Genomic DNA, 21,123 nt, shown 5'->3' with positions numbered 1-21,123 from the left:
GTAACAAGCAGGTTGCCCATCATATCAATGGAATGATAGAACTATTTGGCAAGCCAGCTTCCCAATTGTGAGTATAGTGGTACCTTGGTTCTCGAACCTAATCCGTTTTGGGAGTCGTGTTTGACTCCCGAAACCATTAGAACACCAAGGCACAGCTTCCAGTTGGCTTGCAGGAGCTTTCTGCACTCAAATTGGAAGCCGTGGAAGCCGCATCAGATGTTTGGCTTCTGAAAAAAGTTTGCAAACCAGAACTTCTGGTTTGCAAACTTTTTTCAGAAGCCAAACATCTGATGCGGCTTCCACGGCTTCCAATTTGAGTGCAGAAAGCTCCTGCAAGCCAACTGGAAGCTGTGCCTTGGTGTTCTAATGGTTTCGGGAGTCAAACACGACTCCCAAAACGGATTAGGTTTTGGGACACTTCCGGGATTGCGGCATTCGGGAGCCGATTTGTTCGACATCTCAGTCGTTTGGGAACCAAGGTACCACTATACAGATTTTTAAAAACTGCCTTTTTATCTCTGGGCTTCATTTTACCCTTTCAGCTCACTAATAATTACCAAGCTGTTAGATCATAAAGCTTAATGGTGAATATAAGTTGCACCTCCTCCAAAACATAAAATAGAAAACCTGTATCTTGAACATGTTGTGGTAGTTGGCATTTGTCTTAGAGCTTACAGTTTGTCTCGTGTATTATGAAAAGGCTGTCATTAATTGCTCCCCATAAGAGAAGGGATATCTGCCTTCTGTTGCGGCAAACCACAGCAGGTAGAAAGCTGGAATATAGAAAGCTCCTGTCTCCAAGACTGATGACTAGCCATCCTGGTCTAATAGGTGCTGCAGGAGTCAATACAAATAACGGGAGCCAGTTGTGATGGTAAAATGAAAAGAGGTTCTGCTTGGTAGCGAACAAGGAGGTTGCATTAGCTGTAGGGACACAAGTTACTGCTGCATCAGTCTCAAGAAAGGACATGGTAGCCAGAGTGGTATATTAGCCCAGGAACTGAAAGCCACAATAGTATTAAATCTCAGTCCAAACACAAAACTGACTGAAATAATACTCTGATAAGTCTTACCTGCTTGGTTCATTCTCTCTTTTCCTGTAGCACTTGGTGGTGTTCTGCGCTTTGCTTTCCTCTGTAAATCACTGGAATATTATTCAAAATGTTTAAACACAGAAATTTAGATTGAGTGACTTTATTTTTAAAACTTCATCTCATTTTCATCAATCCTACATGGGTAAAATGTAGTTTCCCAGCATTTTAGTTTGTAAAATGAAAAGTGCTAGGACTTGATTCCCTTGAGGACTATGCAACCTTCCTGATGATTGGGACAGACGGACAGGGGGACTATTTTGACTTCTGAATTCTGAAGGAAAATGCATAGAATGATGATAATATTAGTAGACTAGAAACACTTATATTGAAAATACATTTGCAGCTTGAGCCTTGACATTGTAGCTTTTGACATCTCCCAATATTTAGATTGGTAATTACCTCTTGTAGATATTGTGTGAATGAATGTTTACTTCATGGTCAGGGTTGAGAAACTTGTGTAAGTTTGAGAGCAAATTCTTTTAGATACAAAAGTGATTGGCGTTTTGTTGCTGCTGCTGTTTATTTCCTTAAATGGCTGAAGATTGCTTTCTTGTTCCACTGATGAAGGCCTTGCTATAATCTGAGTGACACCGTTGGATACAACCCAAACTTTATTGACCATGATATATTTCTTTGCAAAGGGTATGGAAAATAAAACAGTGCAATTCGGCCTCTGTTAAAATTGATTTTAAAAATATAGAATATCCCAGAAGATATTTAAAAGAATTTTCAGCTTAGGTAAAATATATTGATTTATTAGAAGAGGAATTTGATACATTCACTTACCCATTCCTACTGAACTTCCGGAGCACGTCACTAGAAAATGAAATGCAAAATTACACACACACCTAGAAAGAATCATTGAATGGTGCTTTCCAAAGAGGATTTCACAATATAACTTAGAAAAAAAGCATAACCAATTTGTTTTAATTTAAAGTGATTGTTTAAACTTGAAAATTCGAAAATGCAGTGAATTCGAGTTTGACTAAGATTCAGTCAATAAATATGCTTCTAAAAGGGTAGAATTGCAACACTTGTTGTTTTCTGAATAAATACCAATATTACATTACCTTTATGGAGAATGATTAGCAATTTCCCCACATTCAGATCAATTTCCCCCCATATTCAGATCAGTCTTCACTGGCAAGCACATGTCTGGACTAGGGAGGGGATCATTGACAAGCTGCTGTAAGTATTTTCTAGAAATACTCTGCTAGCCATTGCAGTATCGGCAGCTCTATTGTGTTTTAAGGTAGCTACACAGAAACCATAATCCATGCAAAAACGAGTGTCTTGCAGGACCCTAAAGTAGAATACATTTATTTTGGCATAAGCTTTTATGGACGAGTTGATTTCATCAGATGCAAAAGTGGCTAAGATGAATAAAATGGAATCATGCCCACACCTTCAGGTAGAGACAGTTGCCATGCCACCATAACCCATCACCAAAACTGGCTGACAATGGCATAGAGATTTCATGTGATTAGAGCTCTGTGCAGCAGCCACCAAGTGTAGCCTGTTTCAAGGAGTTTCCACAGTTTTAATTTTCTTCACTTCCGCCATCTTGAGGCCCAGCTTCTGTCCCCTTTTGCCATTAATGCCAAAGGCCCAAAAGTCATTACCTGAATATATCTTCTTAGGACAAAATGCAGGTTTTGATCCCTCGCTATCAGTTACAGGTGACACCACAACTGTATAGACATCGCCACAGGGTATCTCGGTAATATCACAATAAGTCAGGTCTGTGTTTGGTGTACAGGTGAAATTTCCTTTGGAGCCATAAAGATCTGTACTATAGTTGATTGAACCTTTGGATGTATGCCAGTGTATTCGTATGCCATTGTTGCCCAGTCTATATAGCTTAACCCCAGAAGGACAGCAAGCACCTAAAAGAGGAGAACAACCAATAACACTTAATTCAGTTTGCTCATTCCTCTTGGGGGATAGACGAGAATGTGGTCAGGTTTCTTTTTTATCAATTGAAATAGAGAAAATTTTCAGAATGGCCTAATAAAGTACCATAGGTTCTCTCTCAAAGTGTAAGCTTTTAGGAGTTGTCTAGGACAGTAATCTAGGAATGGCTAAGCCTAGACAACCGCAAGCAGATTCCCAGAAGTGAGCTTTTTCAGCCCTCTGGTTCCCTCTAAAAGAGTGTCATGGGACCCTCCTGAACAGTGCAGGATGGGATGGGGGGGGGGGTCTGCTGTAGAAAGCAAGGAGATCTGCCTCGCCTTATTTTGCCCAATGTTGTTTCCTCTGTTCTCCATAGCATTCCATAGTCCACACCACTCGAGAGTCTTAACCCTCTGGAAAGAGAGACACGTGCAGGAAGGGAGGGCAGCCCCCTTCTGCAAGCTTTGTCCAACTTCAGGATCCAAACCAATGAGCATAGATTGAGCATTTAATATGAGGGTAGAAATGTAGAAATACCATGCAGGTACTTTTTAATTAAAAATACATTTTCACATACTTACTAGAATAAAATCCTTTGTATATGCAATCTGATGTTAAGCCTGTTTCACTGATCGCTTTGATAGACACACTGTAGTTGGTTCCACATGTAATGCATCCCAAGAGGCAATAGTTTTGGAGTGTGTGACACCTGGCACGTCCTTTGTGCGATTCCAGAATTGTTATGTACGTCTTTGCGCCGGTCCCAATAGACCAGCTGATGTTTGTTACAGACTGTGTCACTTGAGTTACTGTGAGATCCACTGGGCAGCAAGGTGCTTGAAAGAACAAAATACTTAGTAAGTGATTGTGTGTGTATTTACTCCATGCACAGAACTACATTATTAGGGGACATTTTGGCACCTTAGCTGAAAATTTAAAATGATTCCCAATTGCAGCCTGTATCACAAGCCTTTTAACTGGTCACCATATTTTTTTTATTTATTCATTGCAGTTTCTAATAGATATAAAGTACATATATCAGGTAAACACAAAACAAATCAGGGGTTCTGTGGGGTGTCACGGACATATAATAGCTGCAGGTATGCTGTTGCAGTACATTCTGTAACAAAAGAGCTTAGCACCATAAATATTTTATGCCTTCCAAATTTCTATAGCAACCACTGATAAGGATATAAAGAAAAATGTTCCACCAGGCAGAATAGCTGCCACTATAAATATACTGAGAATAAATATACTGCTGATTTTTTATATTTATATGTTAAATACTACCCCACCCCCACTTCTTATTTCCTGCATCATATTTTTTTCCCTTCCATCACCCTAGATCAGAGATTGAGAACCTAGAACTACAACTCCCATCATCCATGACCACTGGCCATTCTGGCTGGGAATGACGGACTCCAACAGCATCTGGAGGTTCCCCATCTCTGCCCCATATGGCCACCTACACACATCAAATGGAATAGCTGGCCCTGCTGGCAGGCATAAGTCATTACTGAGACTAATTTTTATTTAATCTCCATGCAAACTTTATATGAATTTTTAAAAAATATGCAGAAATTTTCATTAAATTTGGAAGATGTTTAATAATCTAATCATTGATTCATGATACATCATGGGTGGGATTCAATGACTAGACCCACTGAAATTAATGTAGTGCATGAGCAGAATGGAAGGCAGGCTATAGGGGTGCCAAAATTTGGCCTCACAGAGCACCACTGAAATCGGAAAGACTTAAGTCCACCCCTGGTACCCGAGGAGGCAGCATGAGCTGGTCCAATCGCTCACTGTATATTTGATCAACTGTTTGTATATACTTTGAATATCCTTTGACATATTGCAAGTACTATGACTCCCAATCTTTGTGATACATAAGGAGAAGTCAGTGTTAGCCAGCAGATGTTGTTTTGGATATCGGCCACCTTGGTTCAAACTTCAGCTCAGATTATGAGCTGCTGTCCCCTGTTATAAAATGGGAGCGATACCTAAAAGGTAAATAACATCTCAGCAATTGTAACTTACCTGTCTCCAAAGGCACACTGTAACTAGGCAAGCTGTGACCTGCTTCTGTGCTTGCTACAGTGCTGACAGAGAACAGTGACCCACATGGAAGATTACGGATGGTGCATGAATTTCCCGAGCTTGTACAATGCCAAATTCCTGCCTCTCCTTTGGCAGTGACTGTGTACATCGCTTCATCATTATTGGCATGCCAGTGCACACTAATTACAGAAAGAGCATCCTTTGAGACACTTATTATTTCCGGACTACATGGAGCTGAAAGATTTTAGATGGAGCAAATTCAAATTGCATTCTTATTTATGGATTTTACGTTGCACTAAGACAGCTGTGGATTATTAAGAATCTATGATCTTAAAAAAACCCAGTGTTACAAAGGCTGTATCCTCTCTGTCCAAGGTTTGCTCCCCTCCCGAAACATTTCACTTAAATTTGCATGTGGGGGGTTAGTAGCAGCTTAACTGACATAATGCCATAGTGTTTTATGTGCAAACTCAGGAGCACAGTGCAACAAGTTGTTGTACAATGCTGATATATAGAACAAGGATGGGGAACTGGGGGTTTTCCATAAGTTGTTGGACTTATTCATCCAACTTATTCATCATTCATGACCATTGGCCATGTTAGCAGCGGTAGATACGAGACTGGAGCCCAGCTTCATCTGAAGGGCCAGTTTCCCATTCTTGGTACAAAGACCTGCCCAAAAACCAAAGGCATTAGATACATGTTCTGTTCAGTTTGGCATACTATAGTCAAAGTTTTGTTTTTTTTTAAACTCCTTTGAGACAGTTGTTAGCAGTAGCAACAACAGCAATTAACATTTTTATTTGAAGTTGGCAGTAAATCATACTTAGCATTTAAATTACAAGAATGGATAGGATTGCAGCTCTAAAGGAATCAGTGGAAATGTTAATCCCAGAGTCAAAACACACAGCTGGAGTGTAGTTAAGATGTCAGAACAGCACAAACAAAACCGTCCTGCATATTCAGAGCTAGTGTGTTGGGGGAATGCTATCTCAAAATGTCCCTGACATGTTAGCTTTATATATGCAAAATATTTTAAATGGGAGAGCACTCAAAATATTTTATCTCCCAGAAGTGAAGTCTGGGAGTGGTGCAATCCAGCAAAACATACGTGAGACTGATGAGTGTGCAAAATAGAGATCAGATTTTGAAACAGAAAGCAGTCTGAACTCAGAAATTCCACTAGATATTTCCTTCCACTCAAAACCGTATGACAAATATACTCAGTTCAGTTCCAATATTTCCAATATATGAGTTACAATGCAGTACTGATTCACCTTTACAGCTTGTACAGTTACTTTTTAACTTGTAAATTGTAAACTGAAATAATACCTGTTGCCACGTGTTTAGATGTGCATGATGTATTGCTGCCTCTAATTTCACTGAATGAATAAACAGTTATATTGTACTGGGTGTTACACTGGAGTGCAGAAAGGGTGCAAACTGTCGCAGTATCATTGCATAGCAATTCGTTGGTCCAATCCACAGCTTTGGTTTCATACATTTCAGCACCACGGACAGGAGACCAAACAATCTGAACTGTATCACTAGAAATGAACACTGGGTTAACATCACTGGGGCAGCAAGGTGCTAAAGGAAAAAATGGGAAATGCAGCAATATTTATTTTACTATTCATTTGTTCAATTTGCATACCGCCTTTCATTGGAAGATCACAGGGCGGTTCACAACATAGAAATACAAAATGACAACACAAAATATATAATAAAATGAAAACACAAGCAAAACAAACCAATAACACCCCTCCCACTGACACACAGAAGGCCATAGAATGTTAATCAGCCAAACACCTGGTTGAAGAGTAACATTTTCACCTGGCGCCTAAAGATATGTAATGAAGGTGCCAGGCAAGCCTCCTTGGGGAGTGCATTCTACAAACGAGTTGCCACCACAGGAACAGCCCATTCCTGTGCTGCCACCCTTTGTATCTCTTGTGGAGGGGGTACACGAAGAAGGGCCTCAGATGGTGATTGCAAGGTCTGCATCAGTTCATATAGTGGCGGTCCTTGGAAGTATTGTAGTCCTGAGCCATTTAAGGCTTTATAGGTCAAAACCAGCACTTTGAATTGGGCCTGGAAACTAAGCGGCAGCCGGTGCAGTCGGGCCAGGATTGGTGCAATATGTAGGAATATATTAGAGGTTAACCAAATAGTTCTGGATGCAATTATCGTTATGTGAAGTCACTTAGACAAGCGTCTCAAAACACAGACTCTGGGGCCCTGGGATCTTCATCTCTTTACTATGCTGGTAGCTTAACAGATGGACTGCTGATCCACATTTTGCTGCACTTCAGCACCATCACTGCAGGTGGTGGGGATGCAGCTATTAACTCAGCAGGGCTCATATTATACGGCACTAATAGGGTACCACTTTGTCCTATTAAGTTACTGGTGGTCTGTATTTTCTGGAATGGAGTCAAATACATACCAGTACTTTAAGTTTGCAGATTTAAGTGGATGAAAGCATTCTGTCACCCTAGCAGGACAAATCCACTTCCCCAAAAATGGTCTTTTTGCAGTCTGGAAAGTGTGTTAAAAAGTGTGAGATGAGCTAACAACTGATGCGAAGTGTGAACACACCCCATAAAAAATTAGAATGGATGCTCACTTAAAGACTGGACAAAATCTACCCACCATGTAAGCTTTGTGCAAGCAATTCAAGATGAAAGCTAAATAAACAGGTTGTCTGGAGAGATGAGACTAGCCTGGCTTCTTAGTCTGAGTAATTCATCCTTCAAGAACAGATAGTGAAGCTCTTAAGAGTGCTAATTTTTGCTGGGTCACCTACTTGCCACCAGTCCTAACATTTATGTAAAGAAGCTACTTTGTCTCATCTTGGAATCCCTTATATTCCATTTCATCTTAATAAACATGTGAGTACACAAACACACAAGCACAGAGCTATTTCACCACTCGAAGCTTGTTTCTATCTTTATATAATGCCCATGCAGATATACCAAACATACATGCAAAAAATAAATTGGCACTTACCTGTGGTATAGTTAAATATGTCACCTAATGGACTCTGCCCTGCCTTGTTATAGGCAAAGACACTAATAAAATAGGTGAAGCCGCAGTCTGATTGGAAGTGACACTGGGTATGTGATGTGTTGCAGTGCACCTCCAAGCCATCATCGCTTTTCACAAAGACAACATAATAATCACCCAGGTCAACATCTGACCATGAAACTGCCATGTAGCCTGGCTCATCCTCTTCAATTATGATACTTTCTGGAGCACAAGGGACTGAAAAGTCAAATTTTCAACAAAAATAATATTCAGATTCTCATAGTTGAATAGTGCATCTATTACAAAACTCCAATAAGACAATTAGGAAATCCCCAACTGGTGCATAACCAATGGGTTGGATATGGTTTTGTAGAACATCTGATCTAATAAGTCCACATGTGTTGAAGGTTTCAGCTCTTGCTGTGCCCCAGAGCGCATACAGCTAATTATAGTGACTGCAAAGATCAATCCATGCTGTGCAATTTGCACAGCAGATGTCATTATCTGTAGATGTTTTTGAAGGAAAAGATACCTGCCCTTTCCAGGGATAGTAGTGATCGCACTTCTGAGCAAAAGCAGCAGCACTAACCCAGAAGCACAGGCATCTATCAAAAGCCTGCCTTTATAATTTAACATGCATTTTTCAATTTAGGACCGTGTCATTAAGCAGCAGCAACATTGCTGGATATTTTGTGTGTTAGGAGGGAATCACCCACACATGTACCAAAAAGCTGGGCTGCGTATTGAGAAACAGATTAGTGTGCTAAGCCCGTCTCAACACCTGAAAGGTGGAGAAGTAACTGGAACTTGTACCTTTCATTCCACACCCACTTTTTGAACATTGTTGTGTGGTTTGTTAGCACATATTGATCTTGCAGTCACCTTCTGGTATGAAAATGATCAGAACAGGGAAAGGGTGCAGACAGGCTTGAAGACTCAGACATGCATAGAGACTGCTGCAAGATTCAGAAATACACTGAAAGTGTGAACATCTGAGCCATTTCAAAACTGTCATGCAAATGAACCCAGCAAAAATGGTTCCTGATTTGCAGACTTCAAATAATCATCTTCACTTCTATGAACATAGGATAAAGACAAAGTGTCTGTCTAGCCCAGCGTACTATTTCCAACAGTAGCCAGCTAGATGCCTCTTAAAGGCCCAACAGCAGGACATAAAGACAATAGCCCTCCCTCTGTTGTTTGTCCCCAGCATCCAATATTCAATTATATATACAGCAGTGTACTGGGACCAGATGGCAACATCTGGAGGACCAAAGGTTCCCCTTTCCTGAAATACAGTCACTGAAATAATAAATTACAATAAGTTATAATGGCTAATGTCTGCTACTAAACAAGGCTTTCCCCCTCCACATTCGTTTTTTCTGTTCCTTAGACTAGAAAAATGGTGAAAAGTTTCTCAAAATCAATTTCCTCTACAAAACTCATCTTTTTATAAACATCTATCTACTTGTCTTTCCCCCCTACGCAATTATTTTCCTTAAAAGAAAGCAGAAACTATTATCTCTTTTCCCTGACACCTATCATCCATTGGCAATTGTATTAAGCTTGTGGTATTCTTCAAACCATACACTCCTCCATACACCATGCATATGAGTTGCTAAAGATCACGTACCAGCCCTGAAAGTCACAGCCTCTGTAGGTGTGCTGGAACCAGCCTCATTGCTTGCTACAACAGACAGGGAATACTCCACCCCACACTCAAGTGATGGAATAGTGCAGGAACTGGACATTGTACTGCAGTTTACTTTGGAGGTGCCACTGTGGGCTACAATGAGGTAATTGGAAGCACCTTCTGCTAGCGTGAATGAAACAGCAGCTCGCAACGCTCCACTGTCAAAAACCACTTGAACATCTCCCGGTGCATGAGGCCCTAAAACAAAACAAAATAAATCTCTTGAATGAAAATAAGGCTGAATGGTGTTCAAGACACAAATGGTACAGTATATATGTATCTGGATTTCTGGTGCTGATTTTATGTGCATGGTTTTCTGCTTGATTTTAATAATACACAGGGATTATATGCAACTCCTCTTTTATTAGGTCGAATCCAATGAAATCCCCATGCTAGCAGAATGCTCATACAGTGGAACTTCCTCTCCTTTTTCTCCCCCATGCACGGCCTGCAGCCCTCTCAAATCTTCTCCAGAGGGTTGGGAAAACCACCAGAGCAGATATGGGAGGGGTGCAGGGGCGTGCAGCGGGAGGAGAGGCATTCCACTCATGCAATGACTTCATTGGATAAAACCCACTGTCTCCAATGGCCAAGACAAATTTACGCAGTAACATTTGAAACTAAATAGTCATTCAAACTCTTTTCCCTTTCATTTTAAGTCCATGAGTAGTGCCATAGTAGTTCTTTACTGATTGTCACATTTATCTGACTCCTCCTTGACAGCAAGTGTTGGCTTGGCTTTCCAGTTTCCTCTTACTTGTTCTTTGGTTGTAGGTGAAGTCATCTCCAGGTATCCCATTAGCATCCCAAGCATGTGCCTTGATAGTATAGATAGTTCCTGGGTCTAGACTGGAAAATATCAGGGAGTTGTTTGTGGTGTTTTCTTTCAACATGCTCCCCAAACCATCAGATCTCATGATAGACACAAAGAATCCAACAGCCATATATACAGCTCTCCAAGTCACAACAATGTTGTCATAACTTTGGGAACTTGCTGTCAGGATTGGTGCAGCGAGCACTGTGAATAAGCAAAAAATACATTAGGTTTAGTGGGATTTTGTACCTGTGCAGATGTGGACAATATATCAATCTATGTTTGCATCATTAGAGCTGTTTCCCACTTGATGATTTGTACTCAGGTATGTACACTCGAGTACAAAATAAATGCATGGTATACACCTATCAATTGTGAAGCAAGCATACAAATAACCACAGTTCAGTAAAGAGCCTTGTAAAATTAATGGCAGGGATGGTCCAATACTTTAATTGCTGCTGCTTCCCTGTCAGAAAAAAAAAGATCATGAAGAGGGTCCATATAGGGAAAATATGTTCAGATGATTCAGATGATCTCTTCCAGCGTCATATGGCTATTAATTGAACAACACAGACAACAGAAAAGACTTCTCAAAAGCTCAAAGCAGGACAGGATGGGGCAAATGCCTAAGTGTTAAATAATATTCACCAAGCTCCACTGTCTGGAAAGGCCTAGAGAAACAGTAGAACAGAGACAGTTTAATGTTCCATAGATGCTAAGATTTTGAAGAGGAACCAGCAAGGTTATTGTTGTTGTTGTTTACTTGCATCCACTGGTTTATACAAACAAAGTTTCAAAGCAACTTCAGAAGACAGAATACAGATAAGATCAATTAAAATGCAGACAATTTAAATCCAATACAAAAATGTTAAAAACCTCATCCAACAATACAATAATGAAAAGTCCTAGCCTACCTACTAAAATATGAGAAGCACAGTAGAGGGTCACTTAATTTGCAAAGACCTGTACAATAAATATACATATATTAGCCTGGTGCATAAAAACTGACAGTGAAGGTACCAAGTGTGCTTCCTTGGAGAGAGCATTCCAAAAACAGGGTGCCACCACTGTAAAGGCTCTTTCTTGTATGGTAATGATCCTATGCCAAAAGCCAATGAGGGACCTAGAAAGATAAAAAGGAGGTATTCTCCCTGTTGATTCCAAGAAATAGAGAGTTAGTCAAGGTTATTAGTGTAGTCTTCCTTCCAAACCTAAATCAGAAGTCCGATTAAAATGAATGAGGAAGGATGTGAAACAATTTGGTTGCGAATGTATCCTTAATACCGAACAACTGTAGTGTCTAAATGAGATGAAAATATACCTGTCTTTGCTTTCTTTGAAGGTGAAGGTTGGCTTCTTCCTCCAGTGTTTATAGATCGGATTGTGATTTTATACAGTGTAGCAGCCTTCAGCCCAGTCACAGTGCCTGGTGAGTTTGTGACTACTGTTTCAATGAATGATTCTCCATCCTGTGCTGTCAGCAGGTAACTTGAAGCCCCCGCGACAGATGCCCATTCCACTGTGATACTGTTACTCAATTTTGAATAAGCTTGTTCAATAGTCGGAATCTCAGGAGCTTAAAATAAATAAATAAGAGGAATAACATGTTGACATGCAAGGGCATGACTTTGCATAGCTGAATGTGACTGTTTATTCCCAAAGTATCAGCTCCGGAAGGACATGGTTTTGATGGCTCTCTTTTCATTTCTCATTATTCTGTTGGTAACACATATTAGTTTAGCAGTCTCTAGTGCGAGAACAAGACAGGCAATGTGTGCCTTAAAAATTGCATTCCTCTTTGTCCTGGTGAGTATAGGAAAAGCACTTGTGCGGTATGCTATGGAATAAATCATTGCTAGGATCTGCAGGCATGCGAAGGGTTCCTAACTCACACACATCATTTAGCCAGAGGTTTTGGCACTCTGCAACTTATGGCATAGAGCCATTGTACAGGTATGACTGCATTGGCCACTGGCACAGCAGCATCTGGTACATCGCTGGCTGATTTATTCATTTGGATTGGACAAAGTCATTGGGCAGTTCCAGGGATGAAGATGGGAGTCACATCTGTACTGCATACCAATGGAATATGATTTAGCCCCTTTGGAGCCCAGAAGGCTGGGAAATGTATAGATCCATAGTTGAAACAGATTACACACATCAGTAGTTTTCAAACTGAGTTCTGGGAAATTATTGGAAGCCACTCAGGAGGTCCTCAGTGACAACCTCAGTAGGAAAGACAAGCTTACCTGAGGACAGCTTGCTGACCAGGAATGACCTCTGCAATGTGGAGCCACAGTGAAGTGTTGGTTGTGTTCTAGAAGAGGGACACAGTAGAATGCATGCTTTGCATGCAGAACATCTCACGTTCAATCCCTGGCAGGCCCAGTCAAAAAGAATCAGGCAGCAGATAGTGGGAAAGACCTCTGCAAGAGCCTCTGGAGAGCTACTGTCAAAGTATTATGGGCTACATGGACAAATAGTCTGATCTGGTATAAGGCACCTTCCTATATTCCTAATCTCTGCTCATACAGGGTGACTGTGATAGGTTTTTTTCAGGGGTTCATGTGAACCCAAGTATTTGCCCTGGATTGTGCCCCCAAATCCTTTGCAACTCACTAAGCTTCCAAGGGTAGAAAGTCCGAAAATCGCCAATTTAAGTGTTTCGGTGCTTGAGATATTTTACATCTAGTGCTTCATATTCAGTATGTGGGAAAACAGTAATTCCCAAACTGTGTCTGCAAGATAAATGCTGGAGTGCTGTAAAGAGAATAAATTAATCAAAAGCTCCTATAAGTCCAGAGCAACCACCCACAGAGAAAGTTACTTGCTGTTCTCTGAGTGATTAATTGTGCCTTGTATCTGCTGGGCCTAATTTGCTTGTGTCCCTGTAAGAACAGTGTTTCATGCAGTAACATTGGAATTGGGACCCTTTACACAATATAGAACTAAACCTATCCAAGTGAAAGAGTGAAGTAAATTACTGAAGAATCCCCAGTTTTAATTCAGATAAAAATGATTCAATATAAGCAGTCTGGAAGTACTGCAGTAGAGCTTTAAAAACAAAACAGAAGGAGTAAGCACCTATAACATGGCTGTGACTTATACCCTGTTTAAGAAATAAAATTAAATAAAAAGGCATCCAAAATGTAAGTTTGCATTTTGAAACACAGCCATCATAACAAATAAAAATAGGGTTTCAGAGAGCTTGGCAACATTACAGGAGCTGTTCTTCTGCAAGCACAACAAGCTCTTATTGAACAATATTTCCATTGTATTAAGCCAAGACATTCTTTCATTCAGTGCTAGTCAGCCAGCTGGTCAGATATGTCCCCCTTTCCCACCATGTGTAAGTATGCAAAGCATTCTTTTAAAAAAAAATTAATAAAGAAGCATTGCTATCCATTTCTCAGATGTTGGCACAGTGATCAGAACCATATCAGGCCTGATGCCATCACATGAAAGCAGTGGAGCCATCATGGAATCCAATGGATATCTGACTGGCTCAGTCGCTCCCTCTCTCCAAACCATTTTGGGACCTTCCACTGTGGCACTTCCACTAGTCCATTCAATGGGCAGAAAAAGGTGCTCTGTACCAGTGGAATGATGCCAGCTTCACTCTGTAGGCAGAGTCTTGCAGGACTAGGCAGAGCAATGCCTCTGCACAATCCAAACTCTCTCCCCTAGCCTGGTGCAAAAGGGATTTGTAATCAAATGCCTACATCTGGCAAAGTTTCACAGTGCCATTGGTGCAATCCTGCTCATATTTAGGCTGCTTATGTCTCACTGACTTTGATAGAATTTTTACCCTGGTCCTATGCATGCATACCTAGAAGTACATCCCACAGAGTTCCATGGTTGTTATATGTGATTTCAGCCTTATGCAGCTTGACTATATTCAGAACAGCAGCATTTTTCTTTTTTCTGTTAAAGATTCATATAATAATATGACTCTTTTTCAGTCTTATAATCATGTAAGACTGAAAAACCCTGGTAGCTTTATTGGGACTATATAACAATATACAGTGGTGCCCCGCAAGACGAAAACAATTCATTCTACAATTTTTTTCGTATTGCGGTTTTTTCGTCTAGCGAAGCGGCAATGACAGCCACGCTCCGCTAAATGGAAAAAAAAGACGAAAATTTTTCGTCTTGCGAAGCAGCCCCATAGACTTTTTCGTCTTGCGGGGCAGCTTCCGCTAGACGAATGCCGTTCGTCTAGCGAGTTTTTCGTCTAGCGAGGCATTCGTCTAGCAGGGCACCACTGTATATATATCAACTCTATTTATTAAAACCAGGGGTGGGAAACATTTTTCAGCTGCGAGGACCACTTTATCTTGTGGGCAGCTTTACAAGGAATGGGCAGGTGCAGAAGCAAAAGTGAGTAGAGTAATGGATGTGACACAGCGGGTGGCACTGTGGGTTAAACCACAGAGCCTAGGGCTTGCTGATCAGAAGGTTGGCGGTTCGAATCCCCATGATGGGGTGAGCTCCCGTTACTTGGTCCCAGCTCCTGCCCACCTAGCAGTTCAAAAACACGTCAAAGTGCAAGTAGATAAATAGGGACCGCTCTGGCGGGAAGGTAAACGGTATTTCTGTGCGCTGCTCTGGTTCACCAGAAGCGGCTTAGTCATGCTGGCCACATGACCCGGAAGCTGTATGCCGGCTCCCTCAGCGAGTAATGCGAGATGAGCGCCGCAACCCCAGAGTCGGACACGACTGGATCTAATGGTCAGGGGTCCCTTTACCTTACCTTACCTTTGTACTGTAGGCTACATTTGAGGCATGCAAAAGCCAGGAGTTTACATACACACACACATACACACCACCCTCTTTCCTGGCCAGCAATAAGGCAGTAGAACAGGGATAGCAAACGATGGCGAGCCTGATATATTTTGGCACCTGTGAGCCACAAAATTGTGAGGGCCCCCCCATGACAGGGAAGGAGGGGTAAGTAAAGATCTACATCAGGAACAAAGGGGAAAGATCTTCATCAGGACCAAGGGGGTGAGTAAGTTCTACATTAAAAGGTAAAAGGTAAAGGTAAAGACCCCCTGGGTGGTTAAGTCCAGTCAAAGGTGACTATGGGGTTGCAGCACTCATCTCGCTTTCAGGCCAAGGGAGCCGGCGTTTGTCCACAGACAGTTTTCTGGGTCATGTGGCCAGCAGGACTAAACTGCTTCTGGCGCAACGGAACACCGTGACGGAAACCAGAGCACACGGAAACACCGTTTACCTTCCCACTGCAGTGGTACTGATTTATCTACTTGCACTGGCATGCTTTCAAACTGCTAGGTTGGCAGGAGTTGGGACAGAGCAACGGAAGCTAACCCTGTAGCGAGGATTCGAACCACCGACCTTCTGATCGGCAAGCCCAAGAGGCTCAGTGGTTTAGACCACAGCGTCACTCGTGTCCAAAGTTCTACATTGGGAACAAGGAGGGGGGAATCAAGTCAACCTTATCCAATGGCTGTTGTGGGGTGAGGGAAAGAAGCACATTCTGAATTGTGCTAGGAGGGCCCAGTCCCATAGGAGACCCCAGTGGACAGACCCAGCCATTTGCTCCCCAAGGGCAGGAGGAGACCATCAGCTTCTCATATTGCTATAGAGGGGCATGGGGCTCAGGGAATCCTGAGGAGGAGGCAGATCTGGCCTGCAGCCGGAAATGCATTCTTTAGAGGCCAGAACTGCTATCCCTGTGATCCTGCCACACAAGGCGGTTGCCTCATCGGTGGGCTAGTCCTGGTGTGGCCTCAGGACAGGTTGTGGCCTATGGAGAGGCCAAAAGCCAGATAGAGAGGCCCCTAGGCCTGAGGCTCCCCAACTCTGTTTTAAACCATCTCATACTAACCCGTTAACTGCATAGTCTGAGCCTCAGCCAGTATAACTTCATTCTTGTCTATGGCGTCCACTTTCACAGTGTGGACTGTGTTGGGAGCTAGAGATGCAAGAGCACCCATAAGTGTGACGTCACTGAAATGGGCTGACGAGGAGTGTCCCACTGTGTTCAAAGGGGTTGCCATGGCTCTATATGAAAAGGCTCCGGGGAATTTGGGCCACTGGAGATAAACACTTCTTGACGTCACATCGTAAACGGATACAGTGAAACCTGCAAAAAGTATACACATGAACAGTCAGTCTCCTTACCTTGCAACGCAATAGTCACTGGGAGTTGTCCGATTAAAATCATACTCAGGAGTAGACTCACTGAAATCAAAGGGCTTTTAGACCACTGATTTCAGTGATCTGCTCTGTGATTTAGTTGGCTGTCACCCATAGGCTACAATCTAGAAAGCTGAGGGAAATACCAACACTAGCAGTAAGTTTATTAGTCATTCCCTACACCCATGGATTTCTGGGAGCCTATAGTTTTGTGAGGAAGTTAGGTATTTCTAACACAACTACAAGTTTCCTGGATTTTTTTTTATTATAAGGAAAGCCCTGGAAGTTAAACTGGTATAAAACTAAAAGGCATTTGTTGTGTAATTATTCCTGTTAATTAATGGGTTTGTAATAACTAGCTTCACATGCAAATTTTTATTGTTTTGGAACCTAATGCAACCTACACACTTTAAGTTCAATCCAAATAACTTTACTGTACTAGCCATTGGCCGTGACAAATCTGAATCAAAAATAAGTACAAGCAAAAGGGTTGTCATGCCACAAATAATGATCTCTGCATCTCCCTTGCAATTCACTGCTATATTGTCCAGGGTCTTCTTTCTGATCTTTTTGGCTCCCAAAGCAAAAAGGGTGACTTTATGAGTCACTGAAGAGTTTACATCACTAAGAACCCATAGGATCTTCTCTGCTGGGGAGAGACATCTTTCCTGTATGGACAGTAAAGTGAAAAATAATCTCCTGGGTCCAATGTATAGTGGGCAATATAGTAAATAGTGCAAGCTGTCTTCCACCTGCGGTTGCCCACATATACAGAGTCTGCCTTTGTATGGTATCCTGTTATATCATCCGTCTAGGTCGGCGGAGGGTATAGTTTGAAAATGCAGCTCAGTAAAAGTGAATCTAAGTGAGGCTGGCTGAAGATTCGACAGGTAACTGACTCTAAAATGGACTGTTATTAGAAGGGGGAACAAAGGAGAGCATTTAGAGGATTTGATCGCTTGCAGATCATGTAGTGATTCTGTCCAATGGCACCAATCCCTTAATTGGTGTTTGTCCATGGATATAATCTCTAGCTTATGGAAATAGTAAGAGTTCCAATAATGTTGGGTGTTAGATTTCCACCATTGGCTGTTTTCCAATTCCTCATTGCACAGGGCTGGCAAGCACTCACAAGGCATGGAGGACAGTCTTTACAAGTAATTAAATCTGGTGCAATCAGCTACTGTAGTTAACGCTGGCCATCCAGCTTCCGTGTGTAAGAGTGAGGCTGCTGTTCCCTTGGGTAAGGAAAACAGTCTCGTGAGAAATTGGTTTTGTACAGTTTCTAGCCCTTTAATAGCACTCTCATCCTCGCCCCTCGTCTTTAGGATTATGGCCATTGTTTTACTGACTCACAGCATGATCCTAACCATGTGATTTGTACCTATTGACTATTTACATTGGGTAGTTATGCTAATAAATTTAGATATATTTATTCAAAAAGGAACAATGTTTATTAAACTCTAAGAGCATAATCCAACCCCCCACTTTCATGACTGAGCATGAGAACAAGGTGTGCAGGTATATTTCTGTCAAATACCACTGGGGGGGGGACTCCACTCCAAACTTTGCCCAGCCATCTTCATCCAGGTAGTTCTACTAGTATCAGAATATGGGGAGACCCAAAATAAGATGTTTTGAGGGTGGGGGTATTAGTGGCTTCAAATCTGCCAGGTTCAAAAACCTGCTGGATTTTAAAAGTTGTGTAAACCCAAGTGGCCAGATTCTTGAATCCTTCTGCCCCACTGTCTGTCCTAGCCCACAGGGCTTCAGGTGCAATAATGGAGCCACAACTCTGCTTCTCCCTGAGTTTGGATTACTATGCCTGACTGCAATCCAATACTTTGGAGCAAGCCCTACTGAACTCAGTGGGACTTCCTTACTGTTGCATTGTGTTGCACAATAAGATGTCTACCAAACATGGGCTTTAATTTTCTCCTGATGCCCACTAAAAAGAATAATGGCAAGAGAAAAATACCAGTCAGATTTTACCTGTGTTCGCTGAAGGAATCTGTAAAAGATGGTAGAAAATTAGTAACACAGAGAAAAACTCTTTTCAGACCCCCCCCCCCTTAACAGCAGACTCCTAAGCAGTTTACTGGTAAGTAAGTCCTAATATGTTCTATGGGATTTGCCACCTAGAGTTTAGGATTGCAGCATTACAGTCCATTATTTTCTTGAGCAAAACAAGCACAAAGAATGATCAAAATAAAATATTATTATATTCTGGCTTGTTAAATCCACACCTTCTACAAAGCTGTTGATGAGATTTGACACTGGTGTGCAGATCACATTATGAATTCAACTTTCTCTTCTGAATCTGCCTATTGATCCAGAAAGGGAAAGTTTCCAGTTGTGGACAGACAGGCATTCTAATCTCAAACACATTAACTGGACGTAAATCCCATTGTTTTCAATTAAAGTTTCGTCCCCATAATCTATCAAATCTGATAGGAGAAAACCTCATGCACAGGAAAACTTCCATCTCATATTGCTGATGCAGCTGCATATCTAAATGCAGATTCCCATCTCTGGCAAGGAGATGTGTACGGGTGTAACTCGAAAAATTAGAATATCGTGGAAAGGTTCATTTCTTTCAGTAATTCAACTTAAAAGGTGAAACTAATATATGAGACAGACTCATGACGTGCAAAGCGAGATATGTCAAGCCTTTGTTTGTTATAATTGTGATGATTATGGTGTACAGCTGATAAGAACCCCAAATTAACAATTTCAACTTTGGGGTTTTCATCAGCTGTACACCATAATCATCACAATTATAACAAACAAAGGCTTGACATATCTCACTTTGCATGTCATGACTCTGTCTCATATATGAAACTCCAGTAGCTAATGAAAACAATTGCTTACATAAATGGACTTTTCCACGATATTCTAATTTTTCGAGTTTCACCTGTATTTTGATGTGAAAAGGAATGCAATGTGCATGGAGGCCACCAGTTCCAACATGCACTAGCTGAAACTTGGCAGTCAGGATTCAGTGGAGCAAATTACCTGATCAAATTTACTTCTGACAAGCTGAATGGAAAGCCACAAGAGAAAACTTACTAGGAAGTATGGGAAGGGCCATGGCTCAATGCTTCGCATCCCAGGTGAGAGCCATTGCCAGTTAGCATAGATCAGGGGTCAGCAAACTTTTTCAGCAGGGGGGCCGGTCCACTGTCCCTCAGACCTTATGGGGGGCCGGACTATATTTTTTTGGGGGGGAAATGAACGAATTCCTATGCCCCACAAATAACCCAGAGATGCATTTTAAATAAAAGGACACATTCTACTCATATAAAAACACGCTGATTCCCGGACTGTCCACAGGCCGGCTTTAGAAGGCAATTGAGCCGAATCCGGCTGCAGGGCCTTTGTTTGCCTACCCATGGCATAGATAATACTGAGTTTGATAGATCAATGGTCTTACTCAGCTTCCTAAATAAATAGTCACCAAATAAATGTACTGAGGTCACATAACGCTGCTTTCCATCCAGGGTTCTAACAGCAAGAAGAGATTTCAGAGTTACAAATTAATCATTACCAGAATCACAGATTAAACAAACTTTTAGCCAATTGCAATATACCTTTCAAATTGTTTGTGGATTGAAATTGCTTGAGTTTTGAAATGGCAATAGATGCATTTTCCTGTTGCATGGTATTATAAGAGGTTTGCACCAAATAATACATAGAAAATAAATAATTAAGTAATTTATTGGCAAGATATTACAATTAACATGTTTTGACTCAAGCTGCACATAGCAATAGCAAAACCATTTAAAAACATGAGTATTTTTTAATATTGAGAATAACTTTAAATTTATTAATTCAATAGGCAGCAAGTTATTTTTGGAAATGTTTAAGAAATAAACAGCTTGGACTTACCATTTTAATGTTGATGAAAATTAATCCAGAAAATATGAAATGTTTACATCTTTTGCCAATCATTCTTCAAGCTGGACTTCTAATTCCCAGTTCACTTACAGATATAATGAGATTACCAGCCAGAAGTTAGCAAAAAAAATAACCTTTCCACCCAAAATAATCAGTAAGTCTTGGAGGCAGTGAAAGCATTCCAAGTTTGTAGCTCCTCCTCTAGCCACAGCTAGCCTATAAAAGATGGATTATTGATTGACTCTAGTTAAGCATTCTTGCCTATTTTGTTTAATCAAATACAATTATGTATGACAGCTGAATAGTGAGGCAAATGCTACACTACACTGCTTCCGTCTGTGACACATAATTTTATTGACTGATAAAAGAATTGATCCAAGTTCTTAGCCAGAAGTGGCTTCAGTTCCTTAGCCTGCAACCCCTCTACATGTTTCCCTTGCATTCCAAATGAATTTAATAGGCAGTACTTTTGAATAGAT

The 21,123-nt window shown here is 41.2% G+C and overlaps 1 protein-coding gene across 1 annotated transcript; it reads right to left on the bottom strand.

Annotated features, from left to right (window-relative positions):
* Positions 1 to 728: 728 nt before the first annotated feature.
* FNDC7 (fibronectin type III domain containing 7) lies at positions 729 to 20,854 on the bottom strand. Its single transcript, XM_033151466.1, has 14 exons — positions 20,636 to 20,854; positions 18,740 to 18,758; positions 16,437 to 16,694; positions 12,835 to 12,930; positions 11,907 to 12,161; positions 10,529 to 10,789; positions 9,712 to 9,969; positions 8,061 to 8,315; positions 6,384 to 6,641; positions 5,031 to 5,285; positions 3,569 to 3,823; positions 2,717 to 2,980; positions 1,881 to 1,910; positions 729 to 1,144 (listed from the first exon to the last, which is right to left on the bottom strand). Exons 1-14 carry the CDS (start codon positions 20,696 to 20,698, stop codon positions 1,083 to 1,085), a joined length of 2,589 nt encoding a protein of 862 aa, XP_033007357.1. The 5' UTR covers positions 20,699 to 20,854; the 3' UTR covers positions 729 to 1,082.
* Between the last annotated feature and the right edge of the window lie 269 nt (positions 20,855 to 21,123).

The sequence above is a fragment of the Lacerta agilis genome, chromosome 6, assembly GCF_009819535.1.
Source record: "Lacerta agilis isolate rLacAgi1 chromosome 6, rLacAgi1.pri, whole genome shotgun sequence".
Taxonomy (NCBI): domain Eukaryota; kingdom Metazoa; phylum Chordata; class Lepidosauria; order Squamata; family Lacertidae; genus Lacerta; species Lacerta agilis.
This window is presented reverse-complemented; position numbering and strand designations above follow the sequence as displayed.